Here is a 25,949-nt window from a genome sequence, read left to right on the forward strand (position 1 = left end):
TGTGGGTTTTGCACACAATAAATGTTTGTGCTAAGAAGTATCCACACGCAACGCTAATCAGTTTGCTAATTATTCATGTTCCGTTTCAGTAAATATTTAATTTTTATGTCCTTTTAGCACCTTTTACTAAAGTTGCAGTTCACCCCAAAAATTATTCTGGCATTATTTACCTACCCAAACTGTTTTGACCATGCAACACAAAATTATTTTTGGTTAAACTCACTTACTTACTCACATAAGTACTGAGTAATATTAATTAACTACATGTACTTACTCTCGAGTTATGGTTAGGGTTTGGTTTAGGGTTAGTTACTTGTAGTTATGCATAATTTACTGTTATTACTATAGTAAGTACATTATAGTAGCATGTAACTACATCACCTTAAAATAAAGTGTTACCAAATTTGTACACTGCTCTTTTTCACCAGCATATATTGTAGTAGTTTCCTCCAAAACGTCCAAAAAGCATTATAAAAATATATTTTAGTATATTTGTCATATAACTTCAAAAATAGCACACAAGTCATATGGACGAAGTTTATGAAACTATTACTTTTTATCCCTTTTGTTGTATTGAAAAGAGAAAGGGGTTGTATGGAAAAGTTCTATTTAACATCTTTATACCATGGTCTGTCTAAATACTTGATGCTGATTGGCTGGAAGGTGTGCAATTAAACCGTTTAATGCACAGGTAGTTTCAAGTCAGTTTAATCGCCGTTCTATATTAATGTGCTGCTTTCATTGAAGCTCACACACAAACATGTCACTCACACACAGAGATTGCGCTGTGTAGAGCCCTGCACGGGCCTCAAATCAAGGCCCGAGCCCGGCCCTGGCCCGAGACGCTCAGGCCCTAGCCCGACCCGTGTCCGACAGCTCATCAGAATTATCAGCCCGAGTCCGACCCGAGCCCGTTTTTTTTTTTTTTTTTTTTCACAGCGGCAGACTGCCATTAAAATATGTCTGTTTTGTTAGTTATGTTTCTTTTCTTTTCATTTCATTTCTTTATTAAGCTAATTTAGACAAATGTTTGAAGCATTTAAAAAAAAAAATGACGGCCAAGCAAGCCGAGCCAACAGCGAGTAAAACATGTTTGATCAATTTAGCCTCTCAAATCAACGCTAATACTTTACTTAGCTACAATAAAATCCATAGATATAAAACACTTCAAGCATATCACACAGACAGTTAGTTTAATGTTTATTTATTAAACCACAGTGAGTAATTTTTTTTGTTAAAATACTGAGGCAGGCTCAGGCTGCTCGCAACAGCGCTCGCAAACGAAATGAGCAATACTAGTCAATCTAAACAAATTAAATAAAATAAATCAAAAACAAACTTGCAGGTTATCTTACCTCAAAAATGCACCACAGAACATGGCCATTCTTTTTTCCAGTAGTTTCCAACAGTTAAACAAAATAAAGTCCAATCGAACGAAAAACGAAAAACATCAGTAGTTTCCAACAGTTAAATGAAAATAAAGTCCAATCAAACGAAAAGTTAGAACAATCTTTTACAGAGCATCGTGGAGAAAAAGAATAGCATCCACAGTGGAAGATTTTAACCCAGTCCTCTCTTCTATCACTTGCGATTTTTCTCTTAATATTCTCCATTATTTGCACATGAGGTGAATCGTTGGTTCCGCTGACGGGAAACCTTCTGTGTGTGTGTGTGTGCGTGCGTGCGTGCGTGCGACTGTCATGTCAATCATATGTCAGTGTAATTATAAGATTATGAAAGTTATGAGGTTATTAAATGTCTTTCTATGTTTGTTTTTCTATCGTCGACGTCAACTTCTCATATTTTTTTTTATTAATGTCTAAAAATATAAAAAGAAGGATAACTCAAAAAAGGCCCGAGGCCCGGCCCGCATGTGAACTATGACGTGAAAATTGGCCCGAAGCCCGGCCCTAGGGGCGTAAAAAAGTCGGGGCCCGTCGGGCTCGGGCTGAAATGCAGGGCTCTAGCGCTGTGCACACAGAAACATTATCTTTGCTACTGAATCACTACATTATATCACTCAGCAGGGAGGTTGTAACATAGCTGTTTTTGAAGTAATTAAACTCACAGCTGCATTAAACTAGAGTACATTAAACGATCTGAATGCACTGCGGATGCAACTATCCTCTGCTTTGTGTCGGGTGGTTCTTTGCCTCCACGTTGTGCATTAAAATCATTTAATGCGCAACTAAACACCTTCCTTGGTGTCCAACATCCAACAGAGTTAATTTTTTCATCAACTATTAGTTTAACATCCAGCTTATGCCACAATTGTTGTATTAGCATCTCATCAATCTATTGGTAAATTGATTGACAGATTGACCAAGGTTTTTATTCGTGAGGACACCTGGAGCACTTTGTGCTAATGTGACATTTTCCATGTCTGGAACATAAAGTTCACATAAGTTCAGGGTCTGAGTGAACTGCGGTCTCATGGGATCTCCTGATCTAAAGGATACATTAAGATCAAAAGGTTTCCAGTTAAATGCCAAAGCTGTTCGCTGGACTTCAGAGTAGTGTAGTTCATTTTGCCAACTAGTCTAAATTTTGACTAAAATCAGTGGATTCCCTTTTCTTATGATATTGATTATTGATCAACATTTGCACTAAATACTGTATGTAATTATTATTTCATTTTTTTACAGAATTATTTATAGTTGAGATTTTGAACAAATTAATCTTCTTAATAACAAAGAGTTAGTAGCAGCTACTCCAGGTTGGGTTGGTCCTGAAAAGTTACAATTTCAAAGTAAATGACAATGAGCATGTACATGTAACCCTGAATGCTGTGAATTTGGGTAGTGCTAGGTAGGCTCTTTTCATTTGGGCTACTAAAAAACATTTTGTTTTATTTGATATGTATTTATTCATTTAATTTAAAGATTTGAAACAACATCCTTGTGTTATTCCGAGTTAATAGCAGTTACTCCGGGTTGGTTTGGTCCTGAAACATTACCATTAAAGGGAAAAGCTGCACATATGCTTGCGCTCTGAGAAATTTGAGGTAGGGAGAAAACGCGTGTTTTCAAATGTCAATCTGCTTCTATTAGCTCCGCAGCCTAAATGCCTTTTGGCATTCTCAAATGTTTGGAAAGCTCTGGATGAGAAAGAAAAAAAAAGCCCTAATTGGCTGTCTGGCAGTTATACTCTGGTATGAAACCCAGCATTGAAATGTCACCAATGAGCCACATTCTGAAATCACAATCTGGTTTGCCATGAAGCATTTTGGGACTGTGAGACCATAATGTGCATGTGGCCTACGTGACTCTCATCCAGACGTCTTACTATCTTGTCTAGCAGCTTGCATTAACACAATAGTGTATGATAGGAGCGTGGCCTCACTCTGGAATACGACATCTCATCTACAAATGTTAAGTCCTGTATTAGATGTTCAACGTTCAAAGATTTATTGGCCTGCTGTTTTGAATGGTCATTTCTTTATGGCTTAATGTCCTTGTGCCATGTGGGGGGAAGAGATATGTTCAGGGCAATATTTTATCAGATCTGTTTGGTGTTTTCTCAGTGGGAGGCAAAGATTCGGTCGGATACACACTTCCACACATTGGCAGTCGTTCTCCGAACAACAACCGCTGCATACACTTGTCTGATTGCATCAGTTGAGTTGTGTGCTGTGACCCAGAGGATTGGCAGTTGGGGTGCATTAGAAATGTGTTCATGGTTTCTGCTGCTTCGTGATGAGATCGGATGCGAATTTGTGATGGAGTTTACCCAAACTAGTGTGGAGTTTACCCAAGGCATCCCACATGTGAAAAGGGATTTTGCACATTAGGCCTGGTGATGTTTGTGGACTTTAAGTAAAAAAAATAAAAAGTTTACAAGGAGATATGGAAAGAAAGTTTGAACACCAGCTCCAGTCGGGCAATCTGCCACAGCCATGCAATACTTTACGTCGCCGTCTGGTTTTCTCAAAAATAAGCTAAAACGGTTAGTTGAAATCCGTTCGCAATAGAATCCCATATTGCACTGGTCAATCACTGTCTCTTGCATGAGAACGGAGATAGCGGAAAAGCAGTAGCGGTTTAGTGGTGAGCTTTTTTTCCTTTCAGTCATAGTCAAAGTTTTTTTTCACCAGTTTTTTTACTCATTAATTATAACGATAAAATAGTAATTATGATTTTATTGGGATTCAAATTATGAAATGAAAATTACAATATAAATATTAACGTCTTAATTTCTTCATTTTCAAATGTTAAACTTTTATTTTGGAAGTTTGCTATCAAATAAATATACGCTGTGGGTGTATATAGTATAAAGCAACACCCTATCAACCTTGAGAATACCTTAGCAACTGCATAACAATGGCCTTGGCAGCCACCCACAAATCTCAAGTATTGCGGTGGTGAGTTTTGTTTCTGCCACTCACATTTTTGGTTTAGAAAATGTAAAAATCTAGCTCATATTGTTGTGTATCTCTTTTGTGGCACCACGGATTAGGATTGGTGAGCTCTCAGACAATTGTGGCTTTGAGATTAATACAACGCCTAAGACATTTCTTGCTGCTTTTTTCGTGAGTCTGGTGTGTGTGTGTCTGTGTGAACCTAGTCACATTGTGTTTGTGTCTGTGATGCGAATCGTGCCTTACTCTGAAAGCAGGAGTGAGCTGGTATATTTGTTATTGTGAGTCCGTTCTTTGTGTGATGAAGTGTGTTTGATTGCAGTTCTAGCACAGTGTTGTCAGCCTCGTTGCACATTTCACACCTCAGCTTTCATTAGGACCCGCCTCACCTCTGCTAGCACCACGCTAAGTGCTAACAAGTTGAGAAATTAGGACACTGTCTTCTCTGTCTTTTGCCCTTTATCTCCACTTCAACTCTGCCTCTTCTTTGGAAAAACTCTCTTCAGTGAGTAAATGCTGAAAGTTAAAACCGAGGGGCGTTAAATTCACCTTGCTCCAAATGAAAGATTGCTATTAGCAAAGCTAAGTGTCGCCTGTCCTCAGCGACAAAAATGAAACGGAATCATAGAATTTCTTTTCTGCATTATGCCATCAGAGTTGCACTATATTTATTTTGTCACTTTCAAATGTTTTAAAATGCAAATTAAGTACTTTCATGGAACCTCAAACCTGGAATAACAAATGCATTGTCATTTAAGTCATGCATGCTGGGTGTTAAAGGTCTGTATTCATATGCATGATTTCCGCAAAATATATTCACTTTCATATAATTAAGCAATGGTTTTATATAAATGATTCCATAAACCCACCCACTTCACACGCAGCACTTAAGTTGTCAAGAATACGGGCCATTTTTGCAACTGTAGGATTGCATTACAGAGTGACATTAGAGGGCCATATAGGGCAGCAGTGCATAATTATAGCTGATGATAATTGTATGACACAAAACCAGTTGAAATAATAGACGATACAGATTTATACTCGTCTCAGGAGTTTTAAGAGCAACATTGCTTCAACTTTTTAAAAGCCTTCTTGGTAACCGTTTTTATGATTCGCTGAGAGTAAGTGGTTCTTATTTGATGTGATGGATACACGTCACATGCTTTCAGATTCATCCAGGATGAGTGTGAACTGAAGGCTGTTTTGAAAGCTCAATTGGACTCAAACATGATCAGTAAGATTTTTAAATGTTTTTGAAAGAATTATTTTGCTCACCAAGGCTGCATTTGTTTGATCAACAATACAGTAAAAACAGTAATGAAATATTATTACAATTTAAAATAACTGTATCCTATTTAAATATATTTTAAAATGTAATGTATTCCTGTGATGGCACAGCTGAATTTTCAGCAGACATTACTCCAGTCTCCAGTGTCACATGATGCTTCAGAAATCTTGGGATTCTTTTATTCATCAAGGACATATTAATTGAATCAAAATGAATAGTGATTTATAATGTTACAGAAGATTACTATTTCAAATAAAAGCTGTTTTAATTTCTACTCATTGAATAATCCTGAAATAAAACGGTTTTCAACACTGATAATAAGAAACGTTTCTTGAGCAGCAGATTAGCATTTTAAATAGATTTTCTGAAGGATCATGTGACACTGAAGACTGGAGTAATGGCTGCTTTGCGATCACAGGAATCGAACATTTTAAAATGTTACATTATATTTATAGCACATTTTGTGTGTTTTTTGCATAACAAAGTGACATTATGACATGAAAAAGCAATAAGTATCAACACATGACGAGAAACGGTCTTAATCTTGTTAGTTCAACCTTTGAGGTTCACGATGGAGAAGGTACTCAGCCTGAACCTACAGGAATCCTTCATGTGAAAAGATACTTGGCTGATTATAGTGCCTAATGGAGGTCAATTGCTCCTACCATTCCTTCCTCGCAGGCCTAACAGTGTCATAAAATGAATATTATCCAAACCATTAGTCAGTGCAGAGACCTGAGAGACATAAAGATATTTCTATACATTCAAAACAATCATTGTGTCTGCACTCATGGAAACGTATGGTAGATTCAGGCTGGTAAAGGAGGGTGTTGCAGTAGTCAAGCTCTGAAATGAAGTTGGATGTGGAGCTGAGGAATATAATTGTCACGGGATGTTCTTATTTGCATGATGCAGTAGGGCATGAAGTGGCAGGAAAGTAAGTATAAAGTGAAGAAGGAGAGCTTGTCAAATGCAGGGCTCGACAGTGCAAGCGTTTCACTTGCATTTGCCACTAAAATTATGTGTGCAAACTGTAAAATAGGAGCTTATGTGCGAATAAAAAAGTCTCTGTGGGTCTAAAATTTAGTTTGATGTAATTTAAGGTCATAACTCTTAAATATTTGATATGGTATAACAGATGACATCATTTTGAGAGGTCTTAAATTTGGGAATGGAAAAACAGGAATCTGCGTTACGGCCTAATGTGATTATTAAGGCTGTGATTAAATTAAATGAATCAAATATGGGTGGTTGACAATGTTTATTTTATGGTGTTTATATATGTAATATGCTGCGTATTTTATCTCCCTCTTCTTTTTTAATGAGTAGCCGACAATAGTAAACAATTAAAATAATTAAAAGTCCAATTATTATTGTTATTTTGATTACACAACAATCTATATCTGGCATTTAATCCAAAGTAAACACTTGTTGCTTCTCTCTGGTCTTCTCCATCACTGGAAGGAAAGACTAAGAACATTATTTAACATATTATTCAGTATATTGATTTTACTAGTGTCAGCACAATAATCTGTTTATTATAGTTTATACAGTTTAAAGTAGGCCTATAAATCATCGTAATACTTTAGCAATTTTTTCACTTAAATGTCAACTTAGATGTGCCTTTCTTGGGGAAAAGGTAGGCTTCAATTTTTAACCTTGCTTATTTGTAACTAGAGAAGCAAAGTTTGTCTTAGCTCTGAAGTTTCGTGGCCTTGATAGATAAGTTGCATAATGCCAGCCAGTCAAATCAGAGCTTGTGATTTAGAAAATTGTTTGCAAATTTGAGTTATGTGCATCAGAGAAGCAGTGAACTTCGTAGGCAGTTTGTGAGTGTGGTGTCTGAGGCTGAGACCCACTTGTTATCCAGACTGACACCAAATGTTTTTAACAAACCTGGAGGCATTGATTCTGTGATCATCAGTTAACATCGAGAGTGAAATGTGTGATCGATAAGGCTTTATCACCCCATTGCCTCAGAAAACACCCACTGCTGATATATATTACATTAGAAATTACATCAGCTGTGAAATGCTTTCATACCAGCCTTTGCCTTTTCTTCTCTCAGAAAAACAGTTCCAAGAACTATATCTTTATGTAATTTGCTGTTTTTCGAAGACACGGCTTCTTTCCTTGTTTTATCACTAAGGTCCAGTCAGCAGTGATTTGATAATAGAGGTCTGTTTGTGTTCAGTGATTCTGAAATTTGATTACAGCTAATGGCTTTTCTATCACAGGCTGTTCAAAGATGCCCTGTACACCCACAAGTGCCTCTAATTTTATTAAGCAAGCTGTGTCCAAAAAAAAACATGTATTTCTTCAGAGAATTTAGTTCTTTTGTCCTGCATTTCAGGTCAAACTAATATTTAAGTGCAAAATTTTGACATTAAAATCTTAGTTCACCCAAAAATAAAAATTGTCAACATTTATTCACCATCATGTCGCTCCAAACCAAAAAACACTTATTCATATTCGAAACGCAACTGAGGATAATGTTAAATGAAATTAGAGAGATTTCTGTCCCTTTATTGAGAGTCCATGCAACAAAAACTTCAAAAAGTGCAGATTTAATTTAGGCTTTTATTTACATATAAATATTGACCAATACGCATACATAGAGCACATTATTTATAGTAAATGGGAGCCTGGAGCTCAAACATGTGCGCTTGAAGCACAAGAATCAATGAGGTTTATCGCATTGTGAAAACATGTTTGAGCTGCCTTTGACCATATTTGATATTATCTATGTATGTGTGTCAATAAATACATTTAGTTTTGGATGAGTAATTGATGACAGACTTTTTATTTTTAGGTAAACTAGCCATTTAACATCTTTGAAGAAAATATGTATTTCTTGATGATTAAATTCCACCGTACAAGTCCAGTCTGATAAGGGTCCAATGGTGGGTGAAAGAAATTACCAGCCATCAATTATTCTTTCCAGTCATGAAATTGTGTTTTGCATTGTTTTATAATGTTTTAAGACAATAGGATTATTTAGCTGTTTTTTTCTTTAAAAATTCTATGCGCCATTTTTTTTTTAACTGCTCCAAGCCAAATGCAGATTTACACTTTTTATTTGCATTTGGTTAATTTGGTGTCCATTTTGGCCACTGGGTTCCCTTAATGAATTGTCGATTAAGAGCATCTTTGTGCATTATTTATCATTATACCATGGGCTGTTTAAATACTCGATTCTGATTGGCTGGAAGGTGTGCAGTAAAACCTTTAATGCACAGGTAGTTCCAGTCAGTTTGATTACAGTTCGAAATTAATCCGCTACATTGGTAACCATAGTAACACAGATACACTTGCAAGCAGAGTGAGAGACGCATATGAAAACGTTTAGGTAGGCTAAATGGATGATTTTTGAATATCGTTTAATTTGTATCAGTGTTGCCTGTCATTCATAAATAATTGTAATAAATCCATTAAAGAATCATTAAGTTAGCTATATGCTTAAGCAATGAGGGGACTGTAGCTGCTAGACTTTAAAGAAGAGATCGACGCACACAGGTAACTCGCGCACGCATCTCTCTCTCTCTCTCTGTTCCTTCTCCTTCAGTTATCTGTCTCTCTCTTTTAATAATGAATTTAAATAAATGTGAATTCATTCAAATAAAAGCAATCCGATGGCTCTACTTTATTTAAAGCGGACGGAGTGCAAGAACTGACAAGCCTTAACTTAAGAAGTAACCGTCATTTTTACACGTCTGTTAAAAAATTACACTGTAAACATCAGTTACAGCTTTAACTTATTTTTAACTTTGGCAAATAACCAAGGTATAAGCGGGTATAAAAAGGTGAAAAGGTGCCAAAGTTAACTAAATCTCACTTGCATTCATGTAAGGGATAATCGACGGCTAGCCATGCATTAAAGAATTTTAATGCACTTCGTAGAGGCAACCACCCTCCGCTTCGCGTCGGGTGGTTCTTCGCCTCTACGTCGTGCATTAAAATCCTTTAATGCATGGCTAGCCGTCGATTATCCCTTACATGAATGCAAGTGAGATTTAGTTAACTTTGGCACCTTTTCGGTATTATAATTTTTCGGTACCTCACAATTCGATTGAAATCGGTTTTTCAATTCGATATACGTATAGATGTGATTCTAGCTTACTGTTTTGTGTTACTTTTCCTATTTGACTATGGTAGACAGTTTTGGACAAAGAAATTTCACTGAATTAAATGTAAACCTTGAAATTTATTTTGTTTTTTCTTCCTATTTTAGTCAAACCATTATTATTAAACTGACTGCAATCATTACTCACATGACTGGCAGGCTTTTGCAATATAGCAAGGCAGGCAATTTTATTTTATTTTTGATATTTAAATAGGAACAAAGAAGCAAATTACAAAAAATAGGACAAATACAATAGAAAAAATATGCTGTGTGTCTGTCACCGCGTGTCCTTATTCATGGCTTGTGATTAACACTCTAACGTGTCAGTAACTTTTAGTATTACGAAGTTGAAGAAGTGTAACACTGAAATTTGTGAATCGATGTAAATCGATAGAACATAGAATCACGATTCATATGTGAATCTGATCTTCAGCACTGGCCACACATCACATTGCATTACGACATAAAGGACTTTGCAAATGCCACGGTGATCCCTCTCACTGTTCCCTTTTTGTTAGTTCAGCGGTGCTCAACCGCGGTCAACTCAAGTCTTGTTTAAAATTTCTTTCTTTTTGCAACTCTATTATGAAACAACTAATCAGTTTTTTATGAATATTTATGATGTTCATATAAATATTTGCATATTCTTTAGTTTTATCTTATCTTCCACCCCATTTAAGTGACAAAAATGTCCTTTTCACTGTAGCTGAAAGTGTTGAAAATGTCAGGATGTCTCAAGCATCGGTCAGGAAGCTCTGTGGAACAGTGCACATTGTCACTCAGGTCACTGTGTGGTTCTGTAATCATCGTCGCCATTGTCATCAATGCGTCATCTCTCCTCAAGCCAAAGCTCTACTGTTTCTAATTAAAAAGCCTGATTTCCAGACAGGAATGAAATTATCCTCTCAAGTTGTCATTTTGAGCAACATGGAAGAAGATTGGAAACTCTTTTTCTCTGTCTCTCAGCTCTTTACATTTTTCAGCTATCAATGCTGAGCAAAATAAATGGAGTGGAGACTTTGGTCTAGGTTTAATTTTGCCATCTTTTTTTTCCGTCATAGATTCAGTTTAATTAAAACTGCTTTGGTCTTAGTGTTCTGATCTGGATTTGTTCAGAACAGTTTCAGAAATGAAATTTAGGGTCAGATTGATGTCTGATGGTGTGACTTGGCTCACATGTCCCTGTTATGACATTCTTCTCAATGGTGTCATTATTCTCTCTAATGTTGTTTCAAACCCCCAAATCTTTAACAATGTTTGTGCTCTTTTCTTGAGCTGGGTGTTGTATCAAATATCCACAATCAATGTTGTCAGTTCATCAGGTAAATTTAGTAAGATTTAAATGTTAAAATGAATGATCAAATTAACAAACAAAAAAAAGAGTTAATCTTGCCCCCTGATCTGTACATAAATTCCATTATAATTTGAATTAATAATATTAATAATAATGGTAAAACTTTAAGCTTTTAAATATAATACATTGTAAAAGTATGTTTAATGCCTTGTAATGCACCTTATAATGCATTGTTTGATATCATAAATAATTGTAACCACAGTTATAGTACATTGTAATACTCATGTTACACCTTTAGAAAGTATAATCCATTAAAACGCATGACAAACAACCAATTTCAGATGTAGTAGGGAATCAGCAAATATAATGCATTTTAACTTTGGCTACAATTATTTATGACCAGATATAATGCATTATAACGTACATTATGAATACCTTTATAATGCATTATACATAAAGGCTTTAAGTAAAATGTTACCATAATTTATAATAAACATTATAATAAATCTTTTAAAGCCACACTATAGCTTTGTGTAAGGCGGTTCTTGCGTGTCCTTAAAGTCTAAATGTCTTAAATGCCATTTGATCAATATAGGTCAATATAAAGTCTTAAATATCTGAAATTATCATTTTAAGAGCCCTTAAATTTGGGGGGTGGAAAATCAGGATTCACGATATGGATTAACGCGATTATTAAACTTTATATGTGAATTGTCTGTAGGGGTTTGTTTTGTATGGATATGCAATGTTAATTTTATGTGTGCATGTCTTAGAGATATGTGTATATCCAATTTTTCCACATGAAGTTGCACCCCACTGGCAAGAGAAAAAACACTGAATTGTGATCCATTTGCTAAATTCTGTAAGTCGTACTCGTGTTCTTTTTATTATTCTGTGGACAAAGCTGTTAGGCTTTTAATAAAAACGTGACCAGAATCATAAACCCGATGGCCTGAATGTTTGCAGTGCTGCTTCAGGTCTTGCTGAAGATCTAAAGGTCTTTATGCCGCTGTCTCTGTAGGGCGTACTGAAGCTCTCCATTTATCCCACATATGCTCATAGCATACACAGAAGACAGCTTGAGCTTGTGGCTTCAAAGAGAATGATTTTTCTGAAGATTTTATTGTGAGATGTAGAAGCCCTAAAATATTCCACATGGAGGGCTGAACATACACTTTTAAAAAAAAACAATGAAGTTGGTGTTCTTCTTTCCCTTTATTCCTAAGGCTTCATTGTTGCCATGTATGGCTTAAATCGGCCCAATACACTTGGCTTGGCTCGGCTCAATAGCTTTCCCTATTGCAGCCAACCCCGCCAGTTCACATCAGACCTTTGTTCAAACAAAAGAGAATTTGTAAACCTGACCGTGAGTCCAGGCTCAATAACTTAGTCTTGTCTCTCCAGCAAATTGCAGCAGATAAACAAACTCTATGCCCAGAAGATTTATGTAACATCCTCTATTTCTTCACACTTCCAAAACCTCACCTGAACTGCCTCATATATTTCCAATTCCAGGCCACTGAATGGGGTACCAAGGTTGATTGTGCTCTCAGTGAGTGTAGTGTACTTTTTGTCGACCTTGTCTCATTGTGAGTGTTCTTTCACACGGCAAACAGTGATAAAATAATAATAGATGACCTTCTCTGCTCTTTTCTATTGGTAATATTGCAATAAATATGCTGTGTTTTAGTGGATGTGCTGAATGCTGAAACCCATCCGTGTGTGTGTGTGCATGCATGCATATACATAATATATATAATAGAATTGTATTAATAATGAAAATAATATATGTACAATCTTACAAAACAACAGAAGCAGACATTGCTACACAGGTGTCTTTACTTAGCCACTGGTGCTCGTTGGATAAACTGGAGGTAGACATCAAATTATGAAGATGAAATACACCAAGACACTCACGTGGTGAAGTAAAAAACCTTTACATAGCTGGGCTAAATCATTAAAAACAGTTTAAAGTGTAGATCTTCGCGTTTCGGTTACACGGGATTCTGAAAAAGGCCGTATTGCCGAAACACGTAGATCTACACTTTAAACTGTTTTTAATGATTTAGCCCAGTTAATTAAAGGCATTTTACTTAACCATGTGAGTGCCTTGGAGTATTTCATCTTCATAATATTTACAATCTTCTCCGTGTTTTAGTGCGCTATGGAAAGAGAGACTTATACCTTCAGACTAGCCATTTAACTATGTTTACTTGTGCATTTATGTCATTTTGTGTAGATGGAAGATCTTTATGTTGTGGGTATTTGTGATGAGTGTGTTAGGGCGATTTTTTTTATTTTTTTTATTTATTAACCCGCTAGCAAGGTGTTTCAGTTTACCAGTGTTCATTCACTGTTTAGATTCAGGTCAAGCAGGTAAATGCCTGGCTATGATTTGATTATTTAAAACAATCATATTCTTTATAGATTTTTCTTTTTAAAAATATTGTTTGTGCATTGATAATATATTGTGATGTTTTTATTTAGGTTTAATCTTTTTCATGATACACATTTTCCGCCTCAAAAAAAATATTTATTCTTTGGATTTGGTCTTAAGGAGACCAATATTATCTTAGATTGGTTGTGTTAAAATAAATGATGCATGTAAGCCTCATATTACAGTTCATAGCTCTCAATGTAGCAGGAGCTCCATCATATTCTCTCTCCTGAGACTTCTTTCAAGCTCTTGGTGTTCGTCTTTTATAGTGAGAAACTGTGTGGACTCAGAGGAACCTGAGATATTACCAAATATGTGCTGTATATTTCACTGGAGCTGTAATAAATAATTCATCTGTGCTGTGATGGGCTGTACAGTAAGTCAGCTCGACTTCAGCCTTGAGGTGACTTTTAACATTTGGTGTTGGGGAACTTTACATAGCATGACTGAGTTCATGCAATATCTTTTACCTTATAGGTTATGAATAATGTAATGTGTCCAAATGCTTTTTCCTCTCCAGCGGCACTTTGTGAAACTCTCCTAGTCAGCCTTCATGTTTTCACCCAGACAGCTGCCATATTATGAAAAATTCCATTCCAAATTAGTGGGGGTGACAGTTATTTGGACGCGAGGCTTTGGCAGGCAAATCTGCATGGCCCCCTATTTGACACTTTGCACCGCATTCATTTTAAGCCTTTATGCCCTCATGCTCCGGGCAAAGAAATGTCTTCACTAATTTGTTTTCTGCAAGATATGTGCATATGGAAGTGAGGGTAGTCATGCACTAGTCTTCCACTAGTTTGGGAAATTTTAAGTTATGCTGTCTTGCCAGACACCCTTGTCAGTCTCATCCAGACCTTATTTCAGAGTCAAACTCAATTGGAATATATGAGTTATAAGGCAGTACAAAAACGTACTTATGAACTTTTTTTCACCCCTTAATAGCTAATGTTATATGCTCATACTAATTAGGCACCCCTCATCCGACATGCTGACAGGCATGAAGCCTGTGTCAGATGGTCACGTGTTGCCATATATTTATGATTACAAGTGTTAAATCTTGGTAACAGGAAGAGAAAAAGACCCCAGAATTCAACATGGACAAGAATAGAACCTGGATTTCCTACACAAACACCACAGCTCAGCATTCATTCATTCTTCTGCTGCTTATCTGGGACTGAGTTGTGGTGGCAGCAAGCTAAGTAGGCCTGCCCACATGTTCTTTCCCTTGCAAATTCCTACAGCCCCTAATTGGGGATCCCAAAATGTTCCCTGGCCAGTTATGAGATGTAATCTCTCCAGCGCATCCTGGGTCTGCTCCTGGGTCTCTTTCCAATTGGACAGGCCAGGAACACCTCCCCAGAAAGCCATCCAGAATGCTTCCCCACCCCAAAACCACTTGAACTGGCTCCTTTTGACACAGAGAAGTGGTGATTCTTCTCCAAGTCCCTCCTGTCTGTCAGAGCTTAGCACCTTGTGTCCTAGTCCAGACTCCTTGTGGTGAGGCTTGTACCAGCAATCTTGTTCTTTCAGTCACTACCCAAAGTTTATGACAACAAGTGTCGGAACATGCATTGAATGGTTAATTGAGAGCTTTGCCCTCAGTCTTATCTCCCTCTTCATCTTCTACATACCTGCAGCCGGCACACTGATTTTCCTATCGACGTCATTCCCTGACCTGTCCTCGTGAACTCGTGAACAAAACCTCCTCACCTCAGGAAAGCAACTCAGTCCCTACTCAAGGTTGGCAGTCCACCCTTTTCCATCCGAGAACCATGGATTCAAATTTGGAAGTGCTGACCCTCATCCCCATCACATTACACTCGCAAACATCTAAAGTAAGCACTAAAGATCACAGCTTGACAAGGAGCAAATGTGCTAATTGCTGGGATATTTCTTATTTTTACTTCATTTTTACCACAGTGCTTTGCCGTGGCCACATCTGAGCAGAGCCTTTGAGTGTGAACTCGGTTGAGAGCACAGCAGCGATCTCAAATATACCAACTTTACTCCAGCCATGTGTCAGCATGGAGCTGTGCTGATTCTGGTGGCCCTCTTAAGCAGCCGCCTTAAACTTCAGACAGTCGCAGACAGCATGTAATGCATTTACCCAGAAAGAGTGATGAGACATGTAATTGAATTACCTTTTTTAATATATCAGTGCTTGACTCCTTGCTGAGCTGAAAATGAGAGAGAGAAATCCAGTGTGCTGGAGAGCTTCCTGTTCCCTCGACATCACATTAGTGTTCTTAAAAGATGCCGACATCCTTCTGGGAAGTTCATGCTTACAAACACGGATGTTGTAATTATGAAGTGTAATTGTAATTATAATATGGTTTTTGTTAGAATGAAATATGACGTTTCCAAATGTGCCAATTTTTTCTCTTTTTAACTTAATAACGAAGCCTGACTTTTAGTACTTTGCAATATTGTGAAGAGCTTTATCTATTTTACCCTTTGTGAACTGTCACAGAGAATCATGGGAAATGTAGTTTGATTTGTGCAAGCCTATCATCATATAAACTAGCTCATTGAGACAAATTTTAGTAATTAATAACCTTTCCCACTAGAAATTATGACAGCATTAATGTGAGCTTATCTTTTTGTTCTGCTTTTCCATCCCAAGACCAAGATTATCATTGCTGTTCTGTCACTGTGAGACATTTTTATCAAAGACCAAACTCAAGGTGGAGAAGACATGTAATATAAGTGAGGTTTTTAACTTTACAGATCTATGTTTGATTGCACTCTTGTCAGAGTCTAGTGTCTGAAAGTAAATCTTGAAATATTAAAAAAGCTCCCTTGGCAAACACCATCACATCCCCAATATCTCTCTGCCTGACAGTGAATTGGGGACATTTCATTGACTTGGTGGGTCTCTGCTTTTATTGACTTGTGAATGACGCTGACAGAGTTTGTTTTGTGGCCCATACGAAGTGAAAGGCTTTGATTTCATACTTTGCCAACATATAAGGCTCCCTAGCAAAGACATGTAATACTGTTTCCCAGTTACTTTGATTGATAAATGTCTGCTGTTCGGCTGACTGACCAAAAAGTTGAAGCTACTAGCACCCTGATACTGTGTTTCTGTCATAAAGAATGTTTTCACCTTTGCGCTTTCACAATTTATGATTTTACACCTGTTTATGTAGACCATGGCTTACCGGAATCTGCTAAGTCATAATGTTCCAACAAAGCAAAGGCGGAAGCATATGCATTTGGAAGATTATTTGTTTGTATTTGTATAATGAGGTTTTCTGAAAGGCTATGACCTTAATCTTTATAGAGTCATGCATCTTTGTGTAATTATACTGTGATGAAACGTTTTAATATAACGCCTCCAAATATGTGGGTGCCTCACCTAAATATGTTCTGGTAATGGCAACCTAGAGCCAGTGTTCAAATCCAAATCTTCCATGTAACGTTTGCTTTTTTTTATGACTAATGCAAGTTGTATGTTCAAGTCCATATGTGTTGGCACAAATTTGCTGTCAGATTAGACCTCAATAATGAGAAACCAACTGCCTTAGCACCCTTCAGAGAGAATCGCAGTGCTTTTATACCACATTTCATGCCATGGTGAAGCCAGCAAAATGCTGTGTTAACAAGCTACTGATTGTGCATCTGTGTGATGGGGCTTTTGGGGAATTGCCTCTCTCTTTGCTCCATCTGTTTGTCCTATCACTTTCCTCGCTTATTTATGGCTTTGCATTACTGCAGCGCTAGGTCACTTTAGAGGTGCTGGTCTATTTGATCACTGGCTTTTGCTTTATTTGGATGCTATTCTTGTTTTTAGTGAATGTGGACTGTGGTTGATTTATGTATTAGTAAGTAGCGAGAAGTAGGGCTGTCACAATATCAGATTTTTATTACATGTTATCCAGCAGTATTCGGCAGTAGTAGCTACACACACTGTCTTCTATTTTTCGGTTTATAACGGGTGAGAAACAGCGTTAAGGTGCAATACCGTTACCTATTATATTATGGCGCTTTTCCATTACCAGTACCGACTCGACTCGGCTCGGCTCGGCTCGGCTCGCTTTTCGCTCCGTTTTCCATTGCAGATAGTACCTCCACAATAGTACCGCAGGAAACTGCCGTGACTTAATCTTCTACGCGAGACGCACCCGCTACCCACACACACAGGACAATGGAGGAAATCGAGTGTATGCTGTTTTTGGATGTTTTTGTTTTTGCTGTTTTTTTATTCAGGATACTCCGTCTGGCGCGTGCAATGATGACGCAGTGAATAGTGATGATTCTCTCTGACCAATCAGCAGTCTGTCGTGTTTTCACGTCACATTTTAGTATCGCCTCAGCTCGCCTCAGCCCGCTTAGAACCTCGCCGGAGGTGGTACGAAAAAAAAGTACCTGGAAGCAGGTACAGGTACAACTTTTACACAGTGGAAAACCAAACAAAGCCGAGTCGAGCCGAGCCGAGCCGAGCCAAGGCGAGCTGGTACTGTGTAGTGGAAAAGCGCCATTAGAGTGTCAACCAGAATAGTTACAGTGAGGAAAATAAGTATTTGAACACCCTGCTATTTTGCAAGTTCTCCCACTTGGAAATCATGGAGGGGTCTGAAATTGTCATCGTAGGTGCATGTCCACTGTGAGAGACATAATCTAAAAAAAAAAATCCAGAAATCACAATATATGATTTTTTAACTATTTATTTGTATGATACAGCTGCAAATAAGTATTTGAACACCTGTCTATCAGCTAGAATTCTGACCCTCAAAGACCTATTAGTCTGCCTTTAAAATGTCCACCTCCACTCCATTTATTATCCTAAATTAGATGCACCTGTTTGAGGTCGTTAGCTGCATAAAGACACCTGTCCACCCCATACAATCAGTAAGAATCCAACTACTAACATGGCCAAGACCAAAGAGCTTTCCAAAGACACTAGAGACAAAATTGTACACATCCACAAGGCTGGAAAGGGCTACGGGGTAATTGCCAAGCAGCTTGGTGAAAAAAAGTCCACTGTTGGAGCAATCGTTAGAAAATGGAAGAAGCTAAACATGACTGTCAATCTCCCTCGGACTGGGGCTCCATGCAAAATCTCACCTCGTGGGGTCTCAATGATCCTAAGAAAGGTGAGAAATCAGCCCAGAACTACACGGGAGGAGCTGGTCAATGACCTGAAAAGAGCTGGGACCACCGTTTCCAAGGTTACTGTTGGTAATACACTAAGACGTCATGGTTTGAAATCATGCATGGCACGGAAGGTTCCCCTGCTTAAACCAGCACATGTCAAGGCCCGTCTTAAGTTTGCCAATGACCATTTGGATGATCCAGAGGAGACATGGGAGAAAGTCATGTGGTCAGATGAGACCAAAATAGAACTTTTTGGTCATAATTCCACTAAACGTGTTTGGAGGAAGAAGAATGATGAGTACCATCCCAAGAACACCATCCCTACTGTGAAGCATGGGGGTGGTAGCATCATGCTTTGGGGGTGTTTTTCTGCACATGGGACAGGGCGACTGCACTGTATTAAGGAGAGGATGACCGGGGCCATGTATTGTGAGATTTTGGGGAACAACCTCCTTCCCTCAGTTAGAGCATTGAAGATGGGTCGAGGCTGGGTCTTCCAACATGACAATGACCCGAAGCACACAGCCAGGATAACCAAGGAGTGGCTCTGTAAGAAGCATATCAAGGTTCTGGCGTGACCTAGCCAGTCTCCAGACCTAAACCAAATAGAGAATCTTTGGAGGGAGCTCAAACTCCGTGTTTCTCAGCGACAGCCCAGAAACCTGACTGATCTAGAGAAGATCTGTGTGGAGGAGTGGGCCAAAATCCCTCCTGCAGTGTGTGCAAACCTGGTGAAAAACTACAGGAAACGTTTGACCTCTGTAATTGCAAACAAAGGCTACTGTACCAAATATTAACATTGATTTTCTCAGGTGTTCAAATACTTATTTGCAGCTGTATCATACAAATAAATAGTTAAAAAATCATACATTGTGATTTCTGGATTTTTTTTTTTAGATTATGTCTCTCACAGTGGACATGCACCTACGATGACAATTTCAGACCCCTCCATGATTTCTAAGTGGGAGAACTTGCAAAATAGCAGGGTGTTCAAATACTTATTTTCCTCACTGTAATGGTGCTAAATTATTTACAATATCATATGTGTAGCATTAACATGATATCAATATTTCAGTTTTTAAAAATCAAATACCCGTATATTACGACACCCATAGTGAGAAGCCATGCAAATAGAGTAGGGGCAGTGTTTAAATGTCATTTGACTTCTGAGTGATTGAGTGAGCTTTAGAAATCTCTTTTGAATGTGCTTGTGCGCTGGGATATTGTATATTATGAACTAAGCCAGCAGTAATGGTAGTAATTTAAATTAAACATGAAATCAAAATTGAGCCGATTTATTTCTGAATACACATTGCTGTTCTCATTATGCATGATTTGTTGGTGCACATTTGAGATGTAATAACATGCACCCCCTCTAAAATACATTATGCTTCTTGGCTGACGTAACCTAGGTGGAATAAATAATGTAAACCAATAGCCAGTTTAAGTACTGGTTGTTGTGGATTGGTACAGGTTTTTTTTAATTCGTGCCAATGGGTTATTCAGTCATTTTAATGCTAGTTAACATTAATGTAATGTTAATGGCATTAACAACTTATTACAATATGTTTGAAAAGAAACATTAACATTTGGATACGTTGAGATTCTCTTGAGGGTGAATTTAACCTTCAATTTCCACATCCTATTCAAAAAGTCTCCTCGGAAGTGAGCAGTGTCGCTTATATTTCACTATCCAGTCAATGGATATAATCCATTAAGTCCCATCCTTAATTGTTTTTTGTCACACAAATGTCTGATGGTAAAGGTAAAGTAAATGACTCCTTCAACGTTAGAATTTGCTGTAAAGTATGACTTTAATTCACTTTTTAGATTTAATATAGTGCCGTTCATAATTGCATCCCATGGGTGCCTGGGGATTGTTCCATCTACTAAGATGCTTCTAGATAACGCTCCTCACAAAAAATCGACTTTTAATTAAATGTTTCCCCCCTCATTATGCTTATCTGTCAGATTAAACTGGAAAAAGTTCTGTGGGTCTATTTTTTTAAACATCCTTCCTTGAGCTCATTTATAACCTGTGTACGGGGCTTCGGCATATTCCTGCAGGCTTTTTCAGATGCTCCATTCACTCTAATAATAAAAGGAAGGGGAGAAATGGTGTGTGTGTGTGAGGAGGAGAGAGCAATTACACTAGGCTAGCTGAGAGATCAGTCGTATGTGAAGTTGCTGATCATTTTTGCCAGTGCCTGTCTAACAACTCTTGCTAAGAATAATTGGGGTGATCTGAGCCCCCTGGTCTGCCTTTATGAAAGCACTAACATGTATCAGTGAAAGCTCAGACCAAGGCTAAACACTTGAGTGCTAACATTCATACACGTTAAAGGGGTCATATCATGACAAATTACATTTTTTGGAAGAGTTCTATTATGAACACGCATCGTTACTTTCGTAGGTCAAAATCCCAGACCAAACTAAGTGGCTTATCTGATATAAATACTAACTTGTGAAATCCCACATTAACATGTTAAACAACTTTTTGGTGTTCAGAACCTAAGGATAGAAGTTCAAGGCTAACCCTCTTAGGCTGTTTAAAAATGTTCAAACTATGGCTGTTCGCTGTCATTTTTGACCCAGAAAAGTGAAAGAATAGTTTTTTTTTTTTGAAATTGTATTTAATGATAACACTAATTTCTGTAAATAAAAAGATATGTACATTTCTTAATTTCACCTTAATTTGTGTAAGTTGAAAGTTGAAATCGATCTTAAATTTGGACCAAATTCTTGAATTTATATTCAAAATAAATAAATAAATAAATATATATATTTCTCTCTCTCTCTCTCTCTCTCTCTCTCTCTCTCTCTCTCTCTCTCTCTGGATGGTGGGGTATGAATCTTTTGTACGTATAGTCTTACCCTTTAATTTCTGGTAATCTTTTTTTTTAAATTCTCTCACAATGTAATGTGGCTTTTTTTTTTTTTTTAAGAGGCTTATTGTTACACGTTTCTTATTTCACATGCAAAGAGGCTGTTTTACATAGAAGTCTTAAAGTTTTGGAAGCAATAAAAACACCTTATTTAAGTATGAGTTGGATAGAGCGGAAAATGGTCTTGAGCTAAATTGACTTTTTGCTAGTATATAAATAAAATAAATGTGCAGCATAACTTAATTTGCCATATGGCAAACCTTATCTAGCTCTGTTGTATAAACAGATCCTTTAATTGTGCATTGAACTCCTCTTTTGGGCAGGTGGATGACATGCTCGGGGAGGAGAGTGACAATGAAAGCGATGGAAAAGGGAAAGAGGAAAGGATGGAGGCAGAGGAGGAGGAAGAGGAAGAGAGGCCCCCCACGAGCAAGCAGAAGGCTTCATCAGATCACGTTTCGCCACTTGCCACTGTTGTTGAGGAAACTGCCCAAACATCAACCAGAGAAGACGTCTCTGTAACAGGGAACATGTTCAGGTATTAAATCTCCAGTACTAGTAAAGGGAAATTTGAATTTTGTTTTCAAATTGGCGAAACTCAAGCATACTGTATAATAGCACCTATAATACGCACAAAATTGGTCTCTGTGATTGAGCTTTAAACCTCTTGCTTCAGTGGTGTGGAGAGTTGATTAGTAACACACTGCTGTGCCCGATCTCCAGCAGGCCCTTGTACTCCCGAAATTGCCACTGTCTTCAGCAAATAGCACTGCCAGTTGTCATGGCAATGTCTGGAAGCAGATATCTAGCAGAAGGTGGGGTCACGTCCTCTTACATCCTCCTGTCCAAGCACAAATGCCCCACCCGCTGCCCAGACTTCTGTCCGACATTAGTGTAGTCGGCAGGATGTTGTCAGATCAGCATGTGTGAGGAGAGCTGCTTTCTGGGCCGGCCTGCTCTTGTCTGGAGGAGCTAAACGGACAGGAAAGCATGCTAGCCTTTTATCATATGGCTCATACTGCAACCAATTTTCCACTGGAATATTAGACCTGTCCTACTTTATCTAGTTTCTCCACTCTCCAGCAGTCATTAGCAGTGACTCAGAGCCCACAGCGTTGTATCTACCACCTGTGTCAACTGAATGAATGCAGTAGTGTAATCGTTAGGAGTTCAGAGCGGTGAACAATGAGATGAGTGAAGGAGAAAAAGAAGTTATTTGAGTGTCTCAGACTGTCTGTTTGGCTTCAGGATGTCCTGCATCCAGTGATTACAGCTTCTCAGAAGAACCTGGTTTTCTCAGCTGAGTTTTCCTCGTGTTCTTTCTTTTTTACCATTTCCATTGAGAAACATTTCAGTGAAATCAGAAAGTGGTAAAGGTTTTTGTACTTATTGCTTTCTCAATGACAAACCCATTATTTGTTTTGGAGTTGTAATTTTTGCTTCTCAAGTCAGGTTGAACAAGTTAAAAAAAACTTGGACTTGGATTTTTTTACAGAGTTTGCTAGGTTTTGGCACCAGATGTTTGCAACACTCAGTTTCGTCTGCGGCCCGTTTTTTTTTTATTAGGGTTCATTCCATTTGTCATTGAACATTAGCTTGTATTTGCCTACAGTAATCCATTTTGCGGTCGAGTTTGTCAGTGTTAAAGTTTATTTTTACATCACACATTTCCCGTTATGAATTATGATACAGCTTGGTCCGTCAGTGCATTGCATTTGGATTGGTTTCTCACCACAGTGTCTTGATTTAAAGTGACAACTGATGTACATAAAGATGATATATAAATCATTAGCTATTAGCCATGTGTCTGTTCATTAGGATGGAAATGAAAGGCTGAATGACAGCAACTCTTTCCACCATTAGCAAAGCTCTTTTGCTCTGTTATGTATGTATTGTGTAACAGGGGTGACAGCAACATCCTCCTACTCCATACAATTTAGTCTTGTCTTTACCATACTTACATTAGCTCTTTAAACAAAAAGTTTCAACTCAGAGAACCCCTTGGTTTCATCTTTCAGAGAAAGCACATACATTTGCCTTAATTGCCATTAGTTTCACTTGGGAGCAATATAAAGTTTGTCAGTCCACAGTGTTCTAATAAGTTGGCCTGCCAATTTCCTTAAAATTGGCAGGAAATGGTCGCTGTAGCAGGATTTGATGCCATGGAAACACTCCATATCTAAACTCTTTGTGTTCGTTGCTTCGTGATGGAGAAATGTAATTTTCATTAAAGTCTGATTTTAAATCTTTTCCCTCCATGAAGCAAGCTCATTCAAGTGATGGAGTGAATAGCACATTTTCTTTGTGAATAAAAAATAATGTGCACTGAGATACTGCCGGGTTAGGAGGAAAAAGCAACAATTTAAAATCACAATGACTATGAATTTAGTCGCAGTTCAACTCACAACTCTCTAACTTTAGTCTAGGGCTGGGCGATATGGTCAAAAATATTAGCACAATATTTTTTTCCCAAATCATACAATATCAAAATTGATCAAGATATTAATTTACTATTAATGGAGAAGGAAATGCTTTCCACATATTTGTTAGACCTTGAGAATGAATGTAAACAAGAAACTTTTTTGTTTCTTTTAATTAAGGGCCCCATGAAATCCATTTTATTTTTCTCTAAATTCTGTATTTTCCATTTTATTGTTCGAGATGCTGTGTTTTATGATTTAATTTAAAATCCTATAAACTTTAACAATTTAATCAAGCTTTTAAAATGTAAACAAATGAAAGTATAACCATTAATTTACAACAAAACATTGCATTTTGCACACAACAGAACTGTATAAGTTTAAAACATGGATGAAAAAATATCTTGGTTGTATGATATTCCTTGGAAATAATAATAATATTATTATCATTTTGAGAAATACATTTTATACAGTAGTGATATATTTTAGTCATAATTTCTTGAAGTTAAACCTAACTTTTATTTTGACGGATTTTCATGAAAGTTCTTTCAGTTTTGGTTTCCGTATCAGTGTGTATTGGACGGTAGTTTTGCACCCAAAAACAACAGTTATGGCATTATTTTCTAACCCTCATGTCGTTCCAAACCTGAATGACTTTTTATTTATTTATTTTGTGGAACGTAAAAGGAGATCTCTAGAGAGTGTTCACATTGCTTGTTTCCATACATTTAATGTGACAAAATCTAACTCGATTTATATCCTCTATAACAGCTTTCATATTTCAGTCATGCTCGTGTATGTAATTGGTTTTTGTGTCTCTTTTGTGTTTTATGCACCTTTACAGCATTTTTACTGCAGTGTATCATAAATGATCATGTTTTTTGGTGGCAAAATTCAAGCCTGTCTTTTCTCTGCGGTTGTAATCGTCTAGCTTCATACTGATTGAGCGATAACATCTGTCTGTCTGGTGGACCGCAGTTATGAACTGGCCTTTGCCATGTTGAGGAAAAACTGAAGTTACTGCCAAATGTAGATAAGGTCATCCGATAGTCACAATCACTCCTGTTGTTCCTCAGAATGGCTCACCAGTCTCAACTCAAGCATCTGTTTTACTGGCAGAGATAATGCTCAGTGGTTATGGAAGAAGAGCCACTGGCAGCTGCAGGCTTTTTGAATAATAGAGATGGGCAAAACCGCTTATCTCAAACACAGAGCCCACCTGAGACTGATTCCTCTGCCCGGCGGCCAAAGGTTAGCTTCCGTAAATAGCGCCTTTTCCCGCCAAGACAAACGGCACTTTTGGAGATAATCAAATCCTGTTTATGAATTATTTATTCTCAGAATATGCGCATAATTTGTGTTCTTGTGATAATTTTTTTGTTGTTGTTGTTTTTCAGTTGTTTTCCAGTCACTGGGCCTGTAGGATGTATCTAATAAGAAATCAGTTTCAATTCCTGTTCTTTTTTACGAAGTAAGATATGAGTCATAATCATTGTATTTGATAATCGACAGCTAGTCACATATGCACCCTAGAGCTTAAAAAGATTATCGGAGTATAATCTCTTTTACAAGAATATACTATTTCAGTTTTTCTCTCTTGTTTAATTTGATGTATTTAATTCAAATTCACTTGCAATTTTTGAGTAATTTTTTTTTAAAGTAAATCCTACACCAAATATTTTTCATTGCATGAAATGTTTGACGAGCACAGTTTTCTCTCCTTTTTCCTGTTTAAACATGGACAAAAGTAGGAAAGCATGATATGAAAAATGTGTCTGAGACCTATAAGCCTGATTTAAATATTTATGTTGTCCAGTAACTGATAAATGGCGGATAATAAAATTCTACCCTAATTTGTCTTAATGAATTTTACAAACATTTAAGAGAATTAAGGCATTTTAACTTTTAATGTACATGGTGACAAATAGATATAAAATTAGATTTGCTAAATGTAATTAAAGATTACGTTTAACAGAGTTATGAAATTATCAGTATTTTTATGCAATTGTAAATCTGTCCAGTATCAGCTAATACTGATCTCTAGT

At 37.3% G+C, this 25,949-nt stretch overlaps 1 protein-coding gene across 1 annotated transcript in view; it reads left to right on the forward strand.

Annotated features, from left to right (window-relative positions):
- ctdp1 (CTD (carboxy-terminal domain, RNA polymerase II, polypeptide A) phosphatase, subunit 1) overlaps positions 1-25,949 on the forward strand; it is a 100,616-nt gene that overhangs the window by 38,444 nt on the left and 36,223 nt on the right. The window contains exon 12 of the mRNA XM_084130062.1: positions 21,808-22,022. Coding sequence (XP_083986188.1) covers positions 21,808-22,022 — 215 coding nt within the window. The remainder of the gene's footprint in view (positions 1-21,807; positions 22,023-25,949) is intronic.

The sequence above is a fragment of the Abramis brama genome, assembly GCF_963993115.1.
Source record: "Abramis brama genome assembly, chromosome: 12".
Taxonomy (NCBI): Eukaryota; Metazoa; Chordata; class Actinopteri; order Cypriniformes; family Leuciscidae; genus Abramis; species Abramis brama.